Source organism: Pelophylax lessonae (assembly GCF_965119305.1).
Source record: "Pelophylax lessonae genome assembly, chromosome: 1".
NCBI classification, from domain to species: Eukaryota; Metazoa; Chordata; class Amphibia; order Anura; family Ranidae; genus Pelophylax; species Pelophylax lessonae.
In genome coordinates this window covers 259,738,937-259,760,922 of record NC_138768.1, presented here as the reverse complement: position 1 = coordinate 259,760,922, position 21,986 = coordinate 259,738,937, and the positions used below count along the sequence as shown (strand labels likewise).

The following is a 21,986-nucleotide window of genomic DNA, read 5'->3' as shown; positions in this document are numbered from 1 at the left end:
GGAAATAAGTTTGCCTCCCTCCACGCTCCTGCCGGCATCTTTACCCTGTCTTCTTTCAGGTTCCGAATTTTCAGCCATCTGGATTGGCCAGGCTGGATTGGCATAGCACCTCTGGCATGGTAGTTCATTCATGCTGTGTCAAAAAGGTGTACTAAGGCTGAGAATGTATACCATGCTGTGCATGTATTTTTATTTTTTTTTGAAAAGGGGTTTAAAACCATGTGAAGCAAAGGTGACTGATGTAAGCACCCCATCAGTGTTGCATGATTTTTCCCAACCCTGTACCTGTCACTTTTACTGGACAGCTTGGCTTGCATGTAAATTATGAATATAAAAAATAAATAAAGGTATGTGATAGAGCTGCAGGATTAATCTTTAAAAGATCTTAATCCAGCATTTCCACGATTCATGTAAAAAGTGCAGAGCAGTTCCACCTGCTCACAGCTGTCAAAAAAAAAAAAAAAGCCGCCAGAAATGTCCATCAACAACGTTGCTCAATGCTGAAAGAGACAGATAAAAAGAAACATTGTATCTTTTTGTTCATTTACAGATCAAAGGGATGAACTTGGGTCTGCAAATGAAGTCCGTTTTAAAGTAACCTTGTCAAGTAAAATTTTTTTTATATATATACAGTGTGTATGTATGTATGTGTGTATGTATATATATATATATATATATATATATATATATATATATATATATATATATATATATATATATATATATATATATATATATATATAATTTTTTTTTTTTTTTTGGTTTTCATTAACCGCTCAAGGACCACCTGCCGCAGATATACTGCGGCAGGCTGGCCCTCCTGCGCGAACCGACGTAGCTCTATGTCGGTCGCGCGCCTGCAGGTAGGGGGCGCGTGCGGGCGGCCGCCCATCGGCAGTGGGGACTCTGATGCACAGGGCCAGCGGCTCCGATTGCCACCAGGTACCCACGATCGCTCCCCGCTGAGAGAGGACGGTCAGCTATTGTAAACACAGCTGACCGTTCTTCTCTCGGGAATGATCACAGAGAGTCTGTGATCCTTCTATATAGGATCACAGGTCTCTGTGATCATTTCAAAAGCCCAACCCCCATACAGTTAGAAACCCTCCCCTAGGCTTACATTTAACCCCTTGATCACCCACTGTGTTAACCCCTTTTCCTGCCAGTGTCATTATTACAGTAACAGTGCATATTTTTAGCACTGCTTACTGTAGTAATGTTACTGGTCCCCAAAAGTGTCAAAAATATATAAGTTAGGGGTCCGATCTGTTCGCTGCAATGTCGCAGTCCCGCTAAAAATGGCAGTTCAGCGCCATTACTAGTGAAATAAACAAAAATGACACAAATCTTTCCCGTAGTTCGTAGATGCGATAACTTTTGCTCAAACCAATCAAAATACGCTTATTGCGATTTTTTTTTTTTTTTTTTTTTTTTTTTTTTTTTTTTTTTTAACCAAAAATATGTAGCAAAAAACAAATTGGCTTAAATGTTTAAAAATTTGATTTTTAAATTTTGTTTTTTTTGTTTTTTTACGAAAGTTAGTCCAGTCCATAAATTTTGGGACATCGAAACAATTCTAATATTTTTGGATCTATAATGGATTTGAAATGAAACAAACAATATGTGCTTTAACTGCAGACTTTCAGCTTTAATTTGAGGGTATTTACATCTAAATCAGGTGAAAGGTGTAGGAATTACAACAGTTTGTATATGTGCCTCCCCCTTTTTAAGGGACCAAAAGTAATGGGACAATTGGCTGCTCAGCTGTTCCATGGCCAGGTGTGTGTTATTCCCTCATTATCCCATTTACAAGGAGCAGATAAAGGGTCCAGAGTTAATTTCAAGTGTGCTATTTGCATTTGGAATCTGTTGCTTTCAACTCTCAATATGAGATCCAAAGAGCTGTCACTATCAGTGAAGCAAGCCATTGTTAGGCTGAAAAAACAAAACAAACCCATCAGAGAGATAGCTAAAACATTAGGTGTGGCCAAATCAACTGTTTGGAACATCTTTAAAAAGAAAGAACACATCGGTGAGCTCTGCAACACCAAAAGACCCGGAAGACTACGGAAAACGACTGTGGTGGATGACCGAAAAATTCTTTCCCTGGTGAAGAAAACACCCTTTACAACAGTTGGCCAGATCAAGAACACTCTCCAGGAGGTAGGTGTATGTGTGTCAAAGTCAACAATCAAGAAGACTTCACCAGAGGGAGTACAGAGGGTTCACCACAAGATGTAAACCATTGGTGAGCATCAAAAACAGGAAGGCCAGATTAGAGTTTGCCAAACCACATCTAAAAAAGCCTTCACAGTTCTGGAACAACATCCTATGGACAAATGAGACCTAGATCAACTTGTACCAGAGTGATGGGAAGAGAAGAGTATGGAGAAGAAAAGGAACTGCTCATGATCCAAAGCATACCACTGTGGGCATGTATGGCTGCCAATGGAACTGGTTCTCTTGTATGTATTGATGATGTGACTGCTGACAAAAGCAGCAGGGTGAATTCTGAAGTGTTTCGGGCAATATTATCTGCTCATATTCAGCCAAATGCTTCAGAACTCATTGGACGGCGCTTCACAGTCCAGATGGACAATGACCCGAAACATACTGCGAAAGCAAACAAAGTGTTTTTTAAGGGAAAGAAGTGGGAATTCTAAGCAATGGCCAAGTCAATCACCTGACCTGAATCCGATTGAGCATGCATTTCACTTGCTGAAGACAAAACTGAAGGGAAAATGCCCCAAGAACAAGCAGAAACTGAAGACAGTTGCAGTAGAGGCCTGGGCAGAGCATCACCAGGGATGAAACCCAGCGTCTGGTTATGTCTATGCGTTCCAGACTTCAGGCTGTAATTGACTGCAAAGGATTTGCAACCAAGTATTAAAAATTGAAAGTTTGATTTATGATTGTTAATCTGTCCCATTTACTTTTGGTCCCTTAAAAAGTGGGAGGCACATATACAAACTGTTGTAATTCCTACACCGTTCACCTGATTTTGATGTAAATACTATCAAATTCAAGCTGAAAGTCTGCAGTTAAAGCACATCATGTTTGTTTCATTTCAAATCCATTGTGGTGGTGTACAGAGCCAAAAAGATTAGAATTGTGTTGATGTCCCAATATTTATGGACCTGACTTTATACAGCAGAATATGAAAAATTATTATTTATTTATTTTTTTTTTTTATGGAATTGTCACTGTTTTTTTTGTTTATAGCGCAAAAAAATTAAAATCGCAGAGGTGATCAAATACTACCAAAATAAAGCTCTATTTGTGGGAAATAAAAGACATCAATTTTATTTAGGTACAGCGTTGCACGATTGTCCGTAAAAGTAACGCAGTGTCTAATTGCAAAAAAATGGCCTGGTCATTAAGGGGGCAAATCCTTCCAGTCAAGAAGTGGTTAAATTGTTTCTCTGTTAAACCCCTTTATTAGCCTATATTTTATTCTAATCAACCTTATTAACTCCTATTCTACTTTTCCATTTAATTATTATTTTCCTGCAGATATTTTTTTTTTATTTACTTCTATTTTATAAACCTATTAATAATTACAATATTTTTGTTTTTGCTTTGTTCATTTATTTATTTATTTATATATATATATATATATATATATATATATATATATATATATATATATATATATATATATATATATATATATATATAAATATGTTTACACCTTAAACGTATATCTACACGTTTCACATTGAAAATTTACATAGTTATTTCCTATATAATGCACAATCCTATACCCACAGTTGATCCAGAGGAAGGCAAAAAAAACCCCCCAAAAAGCATGATCCAATACCAATTGGCTCCAGCAGGGGAAAAAATTCCTTCCTGATCCCCCAAGAGGCAATTGGATATTCCCAGAATCCGCATTACCCATAAATATTAGTACCCGGTTATATTAGGTGTATCTAGGAAAGAATCCAGGCCTTTCTTAAAACAATTTACTGAGCTAGCCAGAACCAGAAAAAAGCGCAAAAAAAAGTTGGGGTGGGTATCTGTAATTTGGTATCAGCGAGTACTAAAAAAAAAAAAAAAACCTTAATCTAATTTAATGGTAATTTTTTTTTTTTTTTTTTTTTTTTTTTATATATCTTTACACATTACATTATTTTTCAATACATTTCTTTAAATTTGATTGTAGCAAAGAGTATTATATCTTATTTTTTGCCATCTTGTTTGATAACCTAATGTTCAGGGGTTGTAAATCTTTAAAATATAGAAGTAGTTCTTCAGAATCGTGAAAGAATCGTAATTTTTATTCTAAGCAAAACAAATTGTGATTCTCATTTTATCCAGAATCATGCCGCTCTAGTATGTGAATAGAAAAACGAGTTTGTATTCAGAATATAATCATTATAGGTATTAACTTCTAGCAGGGCATAACAAATTTGCTTGGTATCTAGGAGCCAGCTAAAAAAGTTAGGGGCCAGCTTTTTTTCCAGCATACCGAAAATTCAACTTCTGTCGGACTGGCTGCCATACACACGGCCCGAATGGCGGGCAGTTTTTATTAAACGGGACCGAAGCTGCCTGGCATTCGGCCTGTGTGTACTTGGCTTGATGGTGTGATGGGCAGCAGCTCACTAGGGAAGGACACTGCAGCAAGGTGGGGGCAATAGGAGATCCAGTAACTCATGCCACCTTAGGCCTCTTTCACACGGGCATCTCCGCTTAGCAGAATCCACTTGCTCAGCGGGGATTCCTCCGGTAATCCCCCACTGAGCAGGCAGATGACTGATCCTATCTGCTCTATTATGCAGATTGAACACGGACACAGTCCTGCTCTCCTTTATGAGGACATTAGATGAAAATAGACTGCATTTCCATCTGATGCCATCTGAATCACCGGACGGATAGAAAATAGGACCATCATCCATCTGTTTTTGGGGGACAGGATCAGATAGCGGCGGGTGTCAGCGGACACGTGTCCGCTGATATCCGCCGCTTCATAGAGGAGACTGGAGGGTCCAATCGGGTCCACCTGAAAAACTGGCAGGCGGACCTGATCAGACAGCCCATGTGAAAGGGGCCTTTGACTGTGTGGCCCTGGCATGACAGGGAGAGAATGTTTTCATCTTTATGGGGGTATAAATGGAATTGAGGCCGTTCCAACCAGCTGCCCCACACTCCCTGTCCACTCAGTTAAGGACAAGGCGCCAGATGAAGCCTGCAGCACCTTCAACCTCTCTTCTTATGAAGGAGATGTGCGGGCAGTGAGAAGAGGCAAGGAAACCCCTCAGTGCCGTCAGTGACTTCTTGTCACTGCCCTGGCCACCACAAGAGGGCGCCAGTTCCCTGATGCAAGCATCTCATTCCATCAGGTCGGAAAGCCGTGGCCTCAATTACCGGCTGGCGCGGCATCTTAGTCCTTGCACCCGTGGGCAGGGGCCGCATTGGGGACAAGATACCTGCTTGTGAAAGAGAAAAGGAGGCACAAACACGCACAAACACCTAGTGCATTACCCTTGGACACCTTAAACTTTTTATTAAAATGGCAAAAACATACTTACAGACATGAAGAGCAAAAATCGCTCTGAGGAAGGGAGCGTGCCTCCCAAAACGCATCAGCGGTCCAATTACAGGGACGATTATTTCCACATGTTGTGGACTCATTCAAAGCAATTGTTGCTCTTCATGTCTGTGAGTATGTTTTTGCCATTTTAATAAAAAGGTGTCCAAGGGTAATGCACTAAGCGAGGAGATTGACATGCCCAGTAGTCCCATAGGAGTGAGCGCTTGGGTGATTCAGTTGTTTGGAAAAACAAGATACCTGCTGCAATGTAGCCCAGATGCCAGGCCGCTAATTCCAGTCGCCAATGCGACCTGGTGCCTGGGGTTTGTCGAACCCCAACTTCTTGGTATTCAGTTATTAGAATATATTATTTTTTGCTGTAGCATTCCTTTAAATCTTCCTCTGTTTTTGCAACTGCACAAACGCCCTTGGCAATGTTATAGGTTGTTCAGACTGTGGGCCGGTGTGCTTGATAGCTTGGTTCACCTGTTAATATGGAGGAAAATATAACTAAAGACATGTGAAACAAAAAAGCAATTCCTATGCTGAATATTATCATAACACGTACTAGCTTCATACAGTTTCAGAATACATTATTTTTCTCCATGGCAGTTTGTGGTGCCTGTTTTTCTTAGCTGGTATTAAAGGCTTGGGGATGCTACAGATTTCAAGTAAACTGCAATGTCTATATTGCTGCTGCAAAACAATTTTATAGATTAATCATACAGATGATAAAGTGCTAGTTTTCACTATGATGGCGGAATTTCAATGCTTCTGTTTTTGGGAGGATTTCCTATTTATTTACCTTCCAGTGTTTCTCTTAGAAAAGCTTCCATTTAAGCTTACGTTTCCATATGTGACACTTTAAGCTGCTAGAATGTGTTTGCGTGATCTAGAGATGCATGCTGCTCATTAATACATAATTGCCTTTGGTGTCCTTTTGGTTTCAACATTGAGTGTTGCCCATGGGAACAATTGAAAAATTAAACTTTTCAGTAAAGACAATGTTTGCTGGAGCACCACAAAGTGTAAAAACATTTCTTAGATTATTCCATGTACTTATTTTTCACTTTTTGTCTACAGGCAACTGAAGAGTCCTCCATGAAATAACACATTGTCCATGTATTGACAGTTTTTTGCGACCTCATGTGCATCATCTTCTTCAAATTTGATCCACGCCCCGTCTCCAAGAATGCATATAGGTAATTACATTTTCATTATGTACAGCTCTTCTGTTGAATTAACAAGTCTGGGTGAAGCATAACACTGGACAATGGATAAATCATGCTTGTACTAAGAGAAACAATTAGTCTTCCAAAGCTTATGAAAATGCAAGTTGCTAAGGCTTCTATACAGTTTTCAATTTACTGATCCAGAATGGGTAGGCAGCCACACAATTGAGAATTCTTGCATGCTTGACCAATTTCAGTGACTCAGAAAATATTTGAAGGATCGGCATGATTACAAGGTAACTTGGATTTAAAAATAAAAAGGTCAACATGTAGTCTATCTCAGCACAATTTCATTTTGTGTATAGAAAATAATTACCTCCCTTTTTTAAAATAATCACATTTTGTTGCTTTGCAGCCTGAAATGAAGACAGTTTGTGTTTTTATCTAGCCATATTTACGCAGTGCAACTTTATAACATTCAAGTCAAAGCTATAACACCAACATGTCAGAAATTTTTTTTTTTTTTTTTTCAAAAACAGAATCACTGAGTTGGAAAAAGGATCACCCCCACCTCCGAAAAATGACTTGTAAACTAAATTGTGTAGCTAATTACCTTCTCAATGGCACACAAAGGCATTTGCCTTTCAACTGTGATATGCTTTGGTCATTTTGATTAGCTCAGCATGAAAATAGCGTTCCTGCAGCATTTCAGTCCCTGGTAGTGCAATTAAGGCAAACAATCAACTATGGGTGGCAAGGCACTGTCAAAAGATCTCTGGGATAAAGTTGTGGACAGGCACAAGTCAGGAGATTGATGCAAAATAATTTGACAGTGAAGTATTTTATGAATGGGTGGAAGGTATTTGGTACAACACAGACCCTGCCTGGATCAGGGCGTCGCTCCAAACAGGATGAAAGAGGCAAGAGGAAACCGGTCAGAGAGGCTACCAAGAGGCGTACAGCAACTCTGAAACAGTTGCAGGAATTTATGACATTGTGTGCATGTGACAACAATATCACAAATTCTCCACAAATGTGGCTTGTATGGAAGGGTTGCAAGAAAAAAGCCACATGCAGTCACAAGTGAGTTTTGCCAAAACGCACCTTGAAGATTGAGGCCACATGGAAAAAGGTGTTCTAGTCAGATGAGACTAAAATTTAAATATGTGGCTTCAACTTCAAAATGATAGGTCTGACAGAAATACAACTAACCATCCAAATAACACCATTCTTGCAGTAAAGCATGTAGGTGATCCTATCCTCTTATGGGTGTGTTTTTCTGCAGCAGAGACTGGAGTACTTGTCAGGATAAAAGGAAGAACAGATGGGGCAAAATATCATCAACTTCTTGGGTAAAATCTGCTGCCTTCTGCCAGAAAGTTTTCATGGGAAGAAGGTTTACCTTCCAACATGAAAATGACCCAAGCACACAACAAAAATGACCACACAGTGGTTGTAAGAGAAAAGGATGAATATCCTTGCATGACCTAGTCAGAGCCCAAACTTAAATCCTGTTGAAAATCTGTGGAGAGACATGAATACTGCAGTTCTCAAACAGTCACCATCAAATTTAACTGAACTTGAGCAGTTCTGCAAAGAAGAGTGGACAAATATTGCAAAGTCTAGATGTGAAAAGTTAGTAGAGACATGCCCCAACAGACTAAATGCTGTAATTTAAAGCAAATGAGGGTTCAACAAAGTACTGACATAAAAGGGGGGTGATCCTTTTCCAACTCAGTGATTGTTTTTGAAATTTTTGAAATGTTTTTTTTTTTTTCCCTTTCGTTTATTGAAAGACACAGCCCCTGATCTTCTTAACCAATGTGTTAGTCCCCGTTCACACTGGGGCGACCTGTGAGGCGACCTGGTCGCCTCACAGGTCGCCTACCATAGGGAAGCTGCAGACCCGTTCTAATAGGAGCGACACAAGTCGCTCCGACTTAGAAAATGGGTCCGGAGCTTCTTTGGGGCGACCCGGAGGGACCGTCATAGACTTCAATGTTATGAAGTCCGTGCCGGCCGCTCCGAGGTCGCGGCGCGCTGCTCGCACCGCGACCTCGGAGGTCGTCCCTGGAAGTCGGATCGCCCCAGTGTGAACGGGGCCTTAGTCTGCCCCTTACAGGAGTAGGGCACTAGGCAGAAAAAAAAGTCTGGCTATGCCTATGGGCAGTCCCAGGGGGTATACTCCCCCTATCTGCTATAGGTACCCAGTTTTTTTTTCTGCCTAGTCAGGAGTAAGGACTTAGTTCCTTGCTGGGATCTCTAGTCCTGGAAATTTTAGTTAGATTTTTTTCCTGTGAGATCTACAATCAACTGCTGGACTGGGAAACAGGCTGGATAATCTAGACCTTGTGGTCACCCCATCTGGCCAGCAAGCACGCACAGACCTCAGTTCTGCGCTAGGTTGATCGTGCCATAGCCCCACCGGACAGCAGCTGGCCTGCGAGCTAAACGCCTCAGGGAGTCGCATAAGTTCGGGTCTCGGCCCAAGTCGCAGTGTTCCTCCTGGCCAACAGCCCCCCATTTCGATGGTGAGGGGTTCTGTCTGGAGCAGTGCCCACCTGATTCTTGGTATGGCGAGTAGCTGCCACCCCCTCTCCCCCTTGAGGGTTTTGGGGTGGACTCTGGCCCCCCCTTTGGATCGTCAGACATCGGGTTCCCCTCCTTCCCATCAGGCATCCCCCCCCCTCCACTTATGATGAGGCTGTGTGGGTAGTCTGGTCCACCTTCTGGGGTGGGGGCAGGGCTCTATGCTGGCGATGGGGGCAACCGGACAATCCTGTGTGGGAGGGGGGGTGTTCCTAGCAGGGCCCCCCGTCATGCCTGTGCCTGTCTTCGAGGCCTAGGGATCTCCGCTTCTGGGAGCCTTGTGGTGCTGCGCGGGGCCACTTTTTTGTTGTAGCCTTGTGCTGCATTGCACGGTGGCCATGTTTGTGTAGTTCTAAAGTCCATTATGCAGTGGTTTGCCATAGAAAACAGCAGTGGGCCTGTCTGGGGAGCCTTCTGGGTGGCGTTTTCGGCGGTGGGAGCCCCTCCTCATCCCCTGGTGCTGACTCCTGGATCCTTTAATTTCCTGATCACCGCTCGCTCGTGCAGTGCAGATTCTCCTGGTGGCTGCAGTGCCTGGTTTCTGTGGGGTGGGGAGTCTGGTGGGGTCCTCTTCCTCTCTGCTGAGGATCGTTTTGTACTCTGTGACTGGCAACCGGGGGGTGCTGCCAGAGCGGTGGGGGGCTGTCCCTTAGCAGTGTTTTTTTCACTTTTTTGTGACCCGACTATCCATCCGTGCACTGATGGTGGTCCTGGAGTTTTGTGTCCCGGGTGGTGGTGGCTTTTGGGCGACGGGCTGGCAAAAAGTACCCCCTGCCTTCCACTGCCTCATCTGTCTCGTCAGATCTTGAATCTGATTCAGCCGCCACGGATGTGGGTCATCCTGCTGGGTCCCCGACCACGTGCCCTGAATCCTCAGATTGTGATGAGGATTCCTCCACTTCTGCAACTGCGAACAAAAAGGCACTGGTGGACGCACAGATTGTCTGTCTCTGTGCCTGAAACCCTAAAGATGGAGGACGCAGCTGCAACTGTGACAGAGGCGCAGGTTCCCTTTGGCACTCCCAAGCCATCCAGAGGGGCAAAGGTGTTCCCTTTCCTCCTATTTTGACAGAATTGTCACTAAAGAGTGGGGACAACCAAAGGGTCCCCGCGGAGTCCCTAAGCGATTTTGATAGGCAATCCCTTTATGAGGAGTCCCTTCTTAAGTGGTGGACCCTCCTGTTTCCAGATTAAACAAAGCAGTCTTTGACCGAATGGGCTAAGCTTTTGCGCCATGACCTGGAGGGGGAGCAGCTTGCTGAGCTGGTGGACCAGCTGGTCCAGGGGCTGCAGTTTGCCTATGATACTTCTTTGGATGCGGCTCCCCTAGTGGCTTGGCTCTCTGTTTCGGCAGTGGTCCTTCGGCGTGTCTTTTGGCTCAAATGCTGGTTTGCGGACCAGACTACTAAAAAGGCCTTGACTGATCTTCCCTTTCAAGGAGATCGCCTGTTTGGAGCTACCCTGGATGACCTTAAAGGTCTCGCAGGGGGAAGAGTACCTTTCTTCTGCAGGCTACAAAGGGCAAAGACACCCTCGTCGTAGACGTGGGTCCTCCTGCTCGGCTCATAAGATGTTTTTTTTCATCCCTCAGGGTCGACTGACAAGGGATGGAAGCCTTTCCGGGCCTCCTCTGATCCAAGCAAACTTGTTCTGGCAAGTCAAGAGCGGGCTTCTCCAGACCTGCGGACAAGGCCCCTTCAGCATGAAGGTGTGCCCTCACCTGAATCTGGGGTGGGGGGACGGCTTTGCTGCTTCCAGGACCCGTGGACTTCCCTGGTACAATTCAAGTGGGTCCACGAAGTCATACGGCCTGGCTACAAGATCAAGTTTCGTTCTTACCCTCCGGAAAGGTTCTTTCTTTCCAACGTGCAACTGTCTCTGGTCCGTTTACAGGCTCTCTTTGGGGCGGTGCAAGACCTTTTACTTCAAAGGGTGATTGTTCTGGTTCCGACTTCGGAACGTTTTTCAGGGGTTTTACTCAAACCTGTTTACAGTCCCCAGGAAGGAAGGGAAGGTGCTTCCAATTCTGGACCTTAAGGTGTTGAACTGCTTTGTGCAGGTACAGAAGTTAAAAATGGAGTCCATTCGCACTGTAGTGGCTTCCCTGCATCAGGGGGATTTTCTTGCCTCCCATCGATCTCAAGGACGCTTACCCTCACATTCCAATCAGTGTCAGGCAACAGCGCTTCCTCTGCTTTGCCGTGGGAGAGAGCATTTGTTGTTACCCTTTGGTCTCGCCTCCGCTTCTTGGGTCTTCACGAAAGTGTTGGCCCCATGCTAGCATTGTTACGTCAGCAGGGGATCGCGGTCCTGGGCTACTTGGACAACCTTCTTCTGCAAGCAAAGTCTCCTACTGCTCTGGTGAAAAACCTGAAGGAGGACCATACGGTCCCTGAAGGAGTTTGACTGGACTCTGACTCTGGACACGGCCTTAGCCAGAGTGCTCCTTCCTCTGGATAAACTCCAGAAGCTGCAGGCTGCAATTTGTCTCCTGCTGTCCAGCAGATGATCATCCCTCTGGGCTTGCATGCGGTTGCTGGGCCTGATGGTTTCGACCTTCAAGGCGGTCCCGTTTGCAAAGTTCCATACAAAGTCCCTGCAAAGGGAGATTCTGATCATATGGGAAAATAATCTGCAGTCTCTGGACAACCAAATCCAGCTGAGCTGAGGTTCAACAGGGTCCCTGATCTGGTAGCTTCATTCTCCCAGCGCTCTTTCCTCCCCTTGTATTTGGATGGTGGTCACCATGGATGCCAGCCTGTCTGGGTGGGGAGGAGTTCTTGACAGAAATTCTGCTCAGGGGGTCTGCCGATCAATGTCTTGGAGTTCCGAGCAATCTGACTGTGCCTGAAACATTCGACGAATCGTCTCCAAGGATGTCTATTCAGACAATGCCACAGCCGTGGCTTATGCCAGTCACCATGGGGGCACAAGAAGTGTCCTGGTGGCTCTTGAGTTAGCCGGCATTCTCAGGTGGGCAGATCGTTTTATATTCCCGGAGTGGAAAACTGGCAGGCGAATTACCTCAGTCGGCAGGCGTTGGACTAGGGGGAATGGTCTCTTCATCCGGAGGTGTTTCATCAGTTGTGTCTCCAGTGGGGCACTCCTGAGGTGGATCTGTTGGCATCTCGGCTCAAGAGAAAGGTTAAGGTTAAGAGGTTCGTGGCACGATTACGGGATCCTCTCGTGGACACCACAGACGCGCTGGTGGCCTCGTAGGGTCAGTATTGTCTGATTTTACGCCTTTCCTCCTCTCAAGCTTCTGCCAAGACTTCTACGCAGGATCAAGGCAGAAGGAAATCCAGTTATCTTAGTGGCCCCCTGATTGGCCTCACTGGGCCTGGTACGCCAATCTGGTGCGACTGGTCGCCTGCGTTCCTTGGAAGCTTCCTTTCAGGGAGCATCTGCTGTCCCAAGTGCCAATCTTCCATCCTGCTTTACAGTCACTCTCTTTGAAGGCTTGGCTTTTGAAAGCCAGGTGCTGAAGGATAGGGGTTTGTCTGAATCGGTGATTACAATGCTTTTAAAAGCTAGGAAATCTACCTCTTGGAAGATCTACCATCATACGTGGAGAATGTACATTGTGTATTGTGAGTCTCTTGGGGTTCATCCTCGCTCCTTCTTGGTGGCTCGGATCTTGACCTTCCTTCAATGGGGGGTTGAACAGAAATTGGCCTCGAGTACCATCAAGGGCCAGGTGTCGGCTTTGGTGGTCTTCCAATGACCCTTGGCCACACACTCCCTGGTGTGTACCTCTCTCCAGGGTGTTCGACATATGCTTCCTCTAGTGCGGTCTCCGTTGCCGCCTTGGGACCTCAATTTGGTGCACTGGATGTGGTTCGGGCAATAAGGGTGCACCTGGCAGCTACGGAGTCTTTTAGGATGTCCGACTCAATATTTGTGAGTCTGATGGGCCTCGGAAAGGGTTGTGTGCTTCCTCTGCGACCATTTCCAGATGGATCAGACAGACAGTAATACAGACCTATTCCATCAAGGGTCAGGTTCCTCCTTTCCCTGTGAAGGTGCACTCTACGCGGGCGCTCAGTGCCTCCTGGACCTTCCGTCATCAGGCGTCAGTGATTTAGGTTTGCAAGGGGGCCACCTGGTCGTCGGTGCACACTTTTACAAAGTTCTATAAATTGGATGTGTCTTTTGGCTGCAAGGTTTTGCAGGCTGCTCTTTAGAGGACCTGGTCCTCTTTGGGGGGTATTGTTTTTGTCAGGTGGGCTCCAGTTGTTTTGGTTGAACTCCTGTTGCCTGGTTGGCTACTGTTTCGTCTTGGGAATTTTTTGCTGTTCCCACCCTTTGTTTAACACTGCTTTGGGACATCCCAATGGTTAAAAAAAAAAATGTGAGTTGTCCATTCATTATTACTTAAAGCATGGGCCCAGGAGTGGCTACCTCTATAGCTAGGAACCCCCTTCCCGCCCTGACTTACTGTGGTCCCCTATCTGTCTCCCACTTTCCCCTCTAAAGGAAAAGAAGAAAAAAAAAAAACCTATTCATTTATAGGGCCCAGGGGAAACCGCCTATAGCTGCTCCCCTATTCCACCCCAAATTTACGGTGTTATCTTTTTCATTCCTCACAATCCCTCTCCCCCTTGTACCCTCTTTAAAGTGTACAATCTCAGTGAATGCAAGAAGAAAATCCCAACTAATTATTATTGATTGTAAGGCCCAGGAGTGGCAGCCTATAGTTGCCTCTCTTCTTTCACATTAAATTACTGTGATACCTATTCCATCCCCTACAATCCCTTCCTACTGTGTGTTGAGAACCCCTTTGAAGTGTACTATTTCATTGGATGCAATTGGTTTCCAAATCCTGTGAAAAAAAATTTAATTTGGTGGTAGACCCAGGAGTAATAGCCTGTAGCTGCTACCCTCCAGTGTTGTTTTTTGCGCTAAACGTATCTTTTGGAACTATGACCAAAAAGTTTAACCTTGGTTTCATCAGACCATAACACATTTTCCCACATGTTTTTGGGAGAATTCAGATGTGTGTTTGCAAAATTTAACCGAGCTTGGATGTTTTTCTTCGTGAGAAAAGGCTTCCGTCTTGCCACTCTACCCCATAGCCCAAACATACGGAAGATTGTTGTCACATGTACGACACAGCCAGTACTTGCCAGATATTCTTGCAGCTCCTTTAATGTTGCTGTAGGCCTCTTGGCAGCCTCCCTGACCTGTTGTCTTCTCGTCTTTTCATCAATTTTGGAGGGACGTCCAGTTCTTGGTAATGTCACTGTTGACTCTCCTGACCTACAACAGGTATGACCAATTGGGTGATTATAATATACCATCCACCCCTGTGCCCCCGCCTCGTCCTTTTTTATGGAGGGGAGGTCGAGGCAGGGGGGGGGAGAGGAGGAGGCAGACCCTGGAGGGGGAGTCACCTACCGAGGAATGGCCCACCTACCCAATATCCCTTCAGAGCAGACCCCGGATGCGAGGGTGCCGAGCAGGGAGGAAGTACCAACAAAAAAAGAAGATTGGTGGACTAACGGGCATATATAATTTAGCGGGTATTCCGCTTACGCAAAAGGAAACCAATATTCTAAATGCGGGATTGAAGTGTGCCAAACACAAACCCCTCAATAAATTTGACGTGTACATTGACGTGCACAAGTATGTCCGTAAAATCAATCTTAAAAGATATTTCCTTAACCCAAATCGGGTCACTAATAGTAATCGGGCTAATAACATCGTTTCCACTGTAGGTGTGGATAGTGGCCTAAAAAACCACTCTCTTTTCAATCCTCCACAATCTTCTAACCAATGCGTAGAAGTATTTAAAAATCTAGTGCTCCAAGATGTAAAGGCTCTACAGCCTAAGAGAGGGGTGAACCCTAGGCACATTCAGCAAGGTTTAGAGGCTCTTGAGAAGAGGAAAGATGTTATAATCAGACCAGCCGATAAGGGGGGTGGGGTGGTGATCCTCAAAAAAGATTTTTATCTCAAGCAGTTGAGTGATATGCTTTCCGATACGGAGACTTATGAGGAGCTAAGAGGTGATCCTACCCAGGAATATAGGAGGATTTTGAAAGACCTTGTAAAGTTCGGCTATTATCAACGTGTTCTCTCTGACAAGGAACAGAGATACCTGATGCCGAGTTACAATAGGATCCCCACGATATACACTCTCCCAAAAATACACAAAGATGTAAAGAACCCCCCCCGCTAGACCCATTGTCAATGGGATCAATTCAGTGACCGCCAGACTGGGTGAATACCTGGACTTCTTTCTACAGATTAGCGTAGTGAATCTTAGGTCGTATTTAAAAGACACCAAGGATTTCCTGCGTTCTTTGAAAGATGTCCAGATATCCCCAGATAAGGAGGTATTTCTGGTGACTGCTGATGTGTCCTTGTTGTACACTGTTATTCAGCATGAGGACGCCCTGCTAGCCCTCAATTGGGCTTTTTGTAGTAGAACCGACCTCCCTGACCCCCAGAAAAGATTTTTGAAGTGCGCACTTGAGTTTTGTTTAGCGCATAACTATTTTTGGTTCAATGGTAATTTTTATAACCAAAAACGTGGCGTGGCTATGGGAGCCAAGTTTGCTCCCAGCCTCGCCAATCTTTTTATGGGTGAATGGGAGGATCGGTTCATCTATGCGCATGGTAAGAATGAGTTAAAATTATACAAAAGTTATATTGACGACTTATTCTTTATATGGGAGGGCTCTGAAAACAGCTTGAGGGAATTTGCGGATTCACTCAACTCCAACACTAACAATATCAAATTGGAGTTTAGTTGGAGCCATGAGTCCATCCATTATTTAGACGTGGAGGTGATGTTGAACAATGGAGCATTGGAAACTCTGGTATATTTCAAACCCGCTGACCGCAATGGGTATCTCCCCATCCACAGCGGTCACCACCACCGCTGGTTGCAGAACATTCCAAAGGGGCAATTTCTGCGAGTTAGGAGAAATTGTTCCTCAGATACAGATTTTTTGACCCAATCCCAAGTTCTCTGACAACGTTTCCTGGAGAAGGGTTACGATAGTCGGGTACTGGACAGTAACATCTCAGAAGTCTTGGGCATTTCCCAGCAGGAATGTCTGGCGGAAACCGTGAGACCAGTGGATAATAAACTGGAGTGGAGTTTTCTAACACAGTATAACTCCCAATACAGAGAGGTGGAGGACATCATCAGGAAACATTGGGGTGTGCTGTGTTTAGATAGGATCCTGGGTAACAGCCTTCCATCAAAGCCCACGTTTGTATATAAGAAAGCTCCTACTTTTGGCGACCAACTTGTGTGTAAGGTTCTTGACCCCCCCACTAAACCCACTATGTTTTGGGACAACAGAACTGGGTTCTATGCCTGTCGTCGGTGTAAGTCATGCAGACAGGTGCGGACTCAACTCCGTGGGTTTTCGTCTTTTTGTTCTTCCGCTAACGGCGAATGCTTTGAGATTAAAGATCTAATCACATGCCACACCACCCATGTGGTGTATGGCATGGAATGCCCTTGTGGGCTTATTTACATCGGTAGAACAAAGAGAACGATTGCAATCACAATTTCCGAACACATTGCAAACATTCGGAAGGGTTTTAAGGACCATAATGTCTCTTTACATTTTAAGGAACATCATAATCAAGACCCCTCTGATCTTAAATTTTGGGGCATTGAGCACGTTGACCCTGTTTGGAGGGTCTCCAACAGGGTGAGAGAACTGTCCAAGCGAGAAACGCATTGGATTTTTTTGACAGATTCTCTGTGCCCTAAGGGGTTAAACGTTGATCTTGACATCAACTGTTTTATCAGTGATTATTGATGTTTTATTCCTATCTGTGTTTTGATTCAGTATTTTCCTTGCTTCTGTATTTTAGTGTGGTATATTTGATTATTTATTAGGAGATGACCACATTTAATAATGTAATTTTAGAGTGTTTAGTTTTATCTTTTAAAACACACATGATGTGTCATATTTTAGGGGTTTTATCTGATTTTTAATATTGAGCCGCCTTTGATGGTTTTTTTACATGTATAGGCTGTATGATCCGCCCATGATCCGACTGGTTGATCGCCTGGGATTCCCGTGTCCTTAGACATCGGATGTGGAAAGTAAATCTGATCGGAGACGGTGGTGACGCCGAGTAGGGGCGGAAGTCAGTTATACATGGCAGGACTCGTAGAGTGGGCGGAAGTGTCGACAAGAGCGGAGCGTCCCGTGTCATCTGGCCAATTAGTGCCACCGCCCACTTCAACGCAATCAAATAGCGGTGACCGTTCCCGCGTGGCCACGCCCTCTGTTGAAGTCACTTGCTGATGAAACGCGTCAGGGCGTGGTCACGCGGTCACGAGGTACGCCAGCGTCAGACGCCGAACCCGGATGCTCGCTTCAGCTCAGGTACCAGCAGCGAACAATCAGCACGGGGACCGGCTGCAACACGCGGGTTACGCCTTATTTCAGCTTTCAAATTCCTGTCTGTTTATATTATGTGTAAGTGCAATTGCTACAGGGGATTGTCTTTTTGGGAAATAAAGAGGTTTCGGCCAAACAATACTTCTCTATGAGACCTTATTATTTCCACATGTACCACCTTTGAACGTTTGGAACGTACTTTGGGTTTGCCATACATACCGGTGTAACCGAGATCTATCAGGAGCCTGTCTGGTGGAAGTCGGTGCTTTTTACAGTGGAGATCGGATGATCCATTCTCAGCTGGTGATCGGCACATGTTTTGGGCTTGCTTTGACCAGATTTCTGGTGAGTGCATTACCTTAAGGGTGAGCACCCTGGTGAGGTGGAGGGTCCTGGGTGGTGAACGTTGCTTGTTTTGGACTGCCGTTTGTGGACACCATTCAGGCACTGTGCATGAACTTTCATTGACTGTATTCCCCAGCCCATTGGGTTGCACTTTATTTGAGCGCTGCTAGTGAGTTTTAGTCTGCTGTATTGGAACATTGCAATCTTTATATGCACCTCTATCTATGTGATTTTATGTTATAGCAGCAGCTTACACTTTATGTGTTGTTCTCATATTGTATTTTAACACAAATATTTTACATAAGCGCCGGTTGAGCAGGTTTTTAGTCCCCCGGTTTTATTTCTACTTGCTCCTTTTTTACAATGTCACTGTTGTGCCATATTTTGCTATACTTTTGCTGTCGGATGCAACAAAGAAAATGTCAAGAAAGACCAACTAGAACAGCTAAACTTTATTTGGGGTTAATCTGAGGCACTTTAAAGGAGATTATGGGATTCATTTTTTTTCCCCCATTTATACTTCCCTAGGTGGATGCAGCATCGGTCCGATGCTGCATCTGTCCCCCGGTGCTTCTCCGCACTGAGAACCCGAGCGATCGAATACCGCTGATCCCTTGGTTCTGACAGCTCCCCAAACAGAGAGCTGCTGGCTCTGCTCTGCCCCCTCATCACTCATTGGAGCGCTGAGCTGTGGTGGGGCCGGGAGCGTCCGGCTTAGGCTCTCAGCGGCTCGCTGAGAGGCTAACCCGGTGTTGGTCCAGGCACCTGGCGGATCCCAACTCCCAACTCCGCGGTTGTGATGACACGGTGGACCTGGACTGACATTTTTGACGTCCGCAGAGAGCTGAAAACGGGTCAAAGAGTTCAGAACAAACTGTACTCATGTGATCCATAGGAGATGTACAGCCAAATGAGCTTTGGCTGTACATCTCATTTAAAACGATGGCCGGTGTGTACTGACTTGCGCAAAAGTTATTTAACTACAGGAAAGATTTATGTCATTTTTATTTATTTTTTACTACTGTAGTAATGGAGGCGATCTGCGATTTTTAGCGGGACTGCGACATTGCGGCGGACAGATCAGACCCCTAACTGACATTTTTAACACTTTTGGGGGGACCAGTGACATTACTACTGTAATCAGTGTTAAAAATATGCACTGTTACTGTAATAATGACACTGGCAGGGAAGCGGTTAACACAGTGGGTGATCAAAGGGTTAAATGTGTACCTAGAGGAGTGTTTCTAACTGTATGGGGGTTGGGCTTTTGACATGATCAAAGAGACCTGTGATCCTATATAGAAGGATCACAGGCGCTCTGTGATCATTCCAGAGAGAAGAATGGTCAGCTATGTATACACTAGCTGACCGTCCTTCTCTCTCAGCAGGGATCGATTGCGGGTGGCCGGCGGCAATCGGAGCCGCCGGCCCCGTGCATCGGAGTCCCCGCTACCGAATGGCTGCAGGTGTGCGACCGACATAGAGCTACGTTAGTTACTTATTCACAAAAGATTGTGAATAAAGGATGCAGCCGGGCGGGAGGAGCCCCGCAGGGCCACTTTGTTTTCCAATCCGGGTTCTTGGAGAAGATGCCTGCCCGCTGTCATTGTGGGGGAGAGGCTGCAGCTGCTGGAACATGTTACATGTACCTCCCCTAATACAGGTGGAACATGTTCCAAAAGGAGAACACGAGTCACATGACACCGGGAGGGAAAAATGGCTAATTGGGCCCAATTTGGACATTGTCACTTATGGGTGTACTCACTTTTGTTGCCAGCAGTTTAGACATTAATGGTTGTGTGTTGAGTTATTTTGAGGGGACAGCAAATGTACACTGTTATACAAGCTGTACACTCACTACTTTACATTGTAGCAAAGTGTCATTTCTTCAGTGTTGTCACATGAAAAGATATAATAAAATATTTACAAAAATGTGAGAGGTGTACTCACTTTTGTGAGATACTGTATATGTGTGTGTGTATATATAAGCCTATTTATTACTCCGAGGTGGCAGTTCGCTACGAGAGAGGAACATTTAGGCTGTTTTCACCTACAGTGCTTTGCGAAAGTATTCGGCCCCCTTGAACTTTTCGACCTTTTGCCACATTTTAGGCTTCAAACATAAAGATATAAAACTATAATTTTTTTTTTGAAGAATCAACAACAAGTGGGACACAATCATGAAGTGGAACGAAATTTATTGGATATTTCAAACTTTTTTAACAAATAAAAAACTGAAAAATCGGGCGTGCAAAATTATTTAGCCCCCTTAAGTTAATACTTTGTAGCGTCACCTTTTTGCTGCTATTACAGCTGTAAGTCGCTTGGGGTATGTCTCTATCAGTTTTGCACATCGAGAGACTGAAAATTTTGCCCATTCCTCCTTGCAAAACAGCTCGAGCTCAGTGAGGTTGGATGGAGAGCATTTGTGAACAGCAGTTTTCAGTTCTTTCCACAGATTCTCGATTGGATTCAGGTCTGGACTTTGACTTGACTTGGACTTTGACTTGGCCATTCTAACACCTGGATATGTTTATTTGTGACTCATTCCATTGTAGATTTTGCTTGAGGATGGTGTGTTCAGGGTGATGAGCTGTGTTGCTTTTACGCCAAACATAACGTTTTGCATTGTAGCCAAAAAGTTCGATTTTGGTTTCATCTGACCAGAGCACCTTCTTCCACATGTTTGGTGTGTCTCCCAGGTGGCTTGTGGCAAACTTTAAACAACACTTTTTATGGATATCTTTAAGAAATGGCTTTCTTCTTGCCACTCTTCCATAAAGGCCAGATTTGTGCAGTATACGACTGATTGTTGTACTATGGACAGAGTCTCCCACCTCAGCTGTAGATCTTTGCAGTTCATCCAGAGTGATCATGGGCCTCTTGGCTGCATCTCTTATCAGTCTTCTCCTTATATGAGCTGAAAGTTTAGAGGGACGGCCAGGTCTTCGTAGATTTGCAGTGGTCTGATACTCCCATTTCAATATTATCGCTTGCACAGTGCTCCTTGGGATGTTTAAAGCTTGGGAAATCTTTTTGTATCCAAATCCGGCTTTAAACTTCTCCACAACAGTATCTCGGACCTGCCTGGGGTGTTCCTTGTTATTCATGATGCTCTCTGCGCTTTAAATGGATCTCTGAGACTATCACAGTGCAGGTGCATTTATATGGAGACTTGATTTCACACAGGTGGATTCTATTTATCATTAGTCATTTAGGTCAACATTGGATCATTCAGAGATCCTCACTGAACTTCTGGAGAGAGTTTGCTGCACTGAAAGTAAAGGGGCTGAATAATTTTGCACGCCCAATTTTTCAGTTTTTTATTTAACAAAGTTTGAAATATCCAATAAATTTTGTTCCACTTCATGATTTTGTCCCACTTATTGATTCTTCACAAAAAATTACAGTTTTATATCTTTGTTTGATGTCTGAAATGTGGCAAAAGGTCGCAAAGTTCAAGGGGGCCGAATACTTTCGCAAGTATATACATCCATCTGCTTGTCTGCTCAGTCCTGGAGCCAGCTTGTGTGGAAGAATTAATAAAAGGGGTCTGCTACTTATACCATATACGGTGTCTACCTTGGCTATTTCTGAACACTCTGTGAAAGGAGGGTCAGAGAATCCCATAAGCAGTTTGTCATTACCACTGGGTGTGTGCTTTCCCATTCACTTTTTTTACACAGCGGGTGCTGGACAATTTGGATCCTACCTTTCTGTATGCTTTTATAAGGACTTTGGGACTTTGTCATTGTACACCCTTTAGAATATGTTATAAATTATAAATAGTTTTTATGCTTCTTATGATTAATTTGGGCGATGCTTTCTATTATTCATGCTGATATTGGGTGTGTAGTCTACCTGTCAAGCTGGGTGCCTATTAGTTTGATTACATTCACAGTGTTCATTATTTTTCCTGAGCGCTGATATTCCCATTTTTTTATTTCTATATAGGATCACATGTCTCTA

General features: G+C 44.4%; 1 protein-coding gene across 5 annotated transcripts in view; it reads left to right on the top strand.

The window, feature by feature from the left end:
- Window positions 1-21,986, top strand: part of TANGO2 (transport and golgi organization 2 homolog) — a 281,037-nt gene that overhangs the window by 105,474 nt on the left and 153,577 nt on the right. For 3 of the 5 annotated variants that reach the window (XM_082259111.1, XM_082259112.1, XM_082259110.1), the window contains exon 2: window positions 6,669-6,738. In XM_082259111.1, the coding sequence (XP_082115237.1) occupies window positions 6,683-6,738 (56 nt within the window). In that variant the 5' untranslated portion in view covers window positions 6,669-6,682. Of the gene's footprint in view, window positions 1-6,619; window positions 6,739-21,986 lie in introns of all 5 variants that reach the window. The other 2 variants (XM_082259109.1, XM_082259108.1) reach the window with 1 other exon arrangement.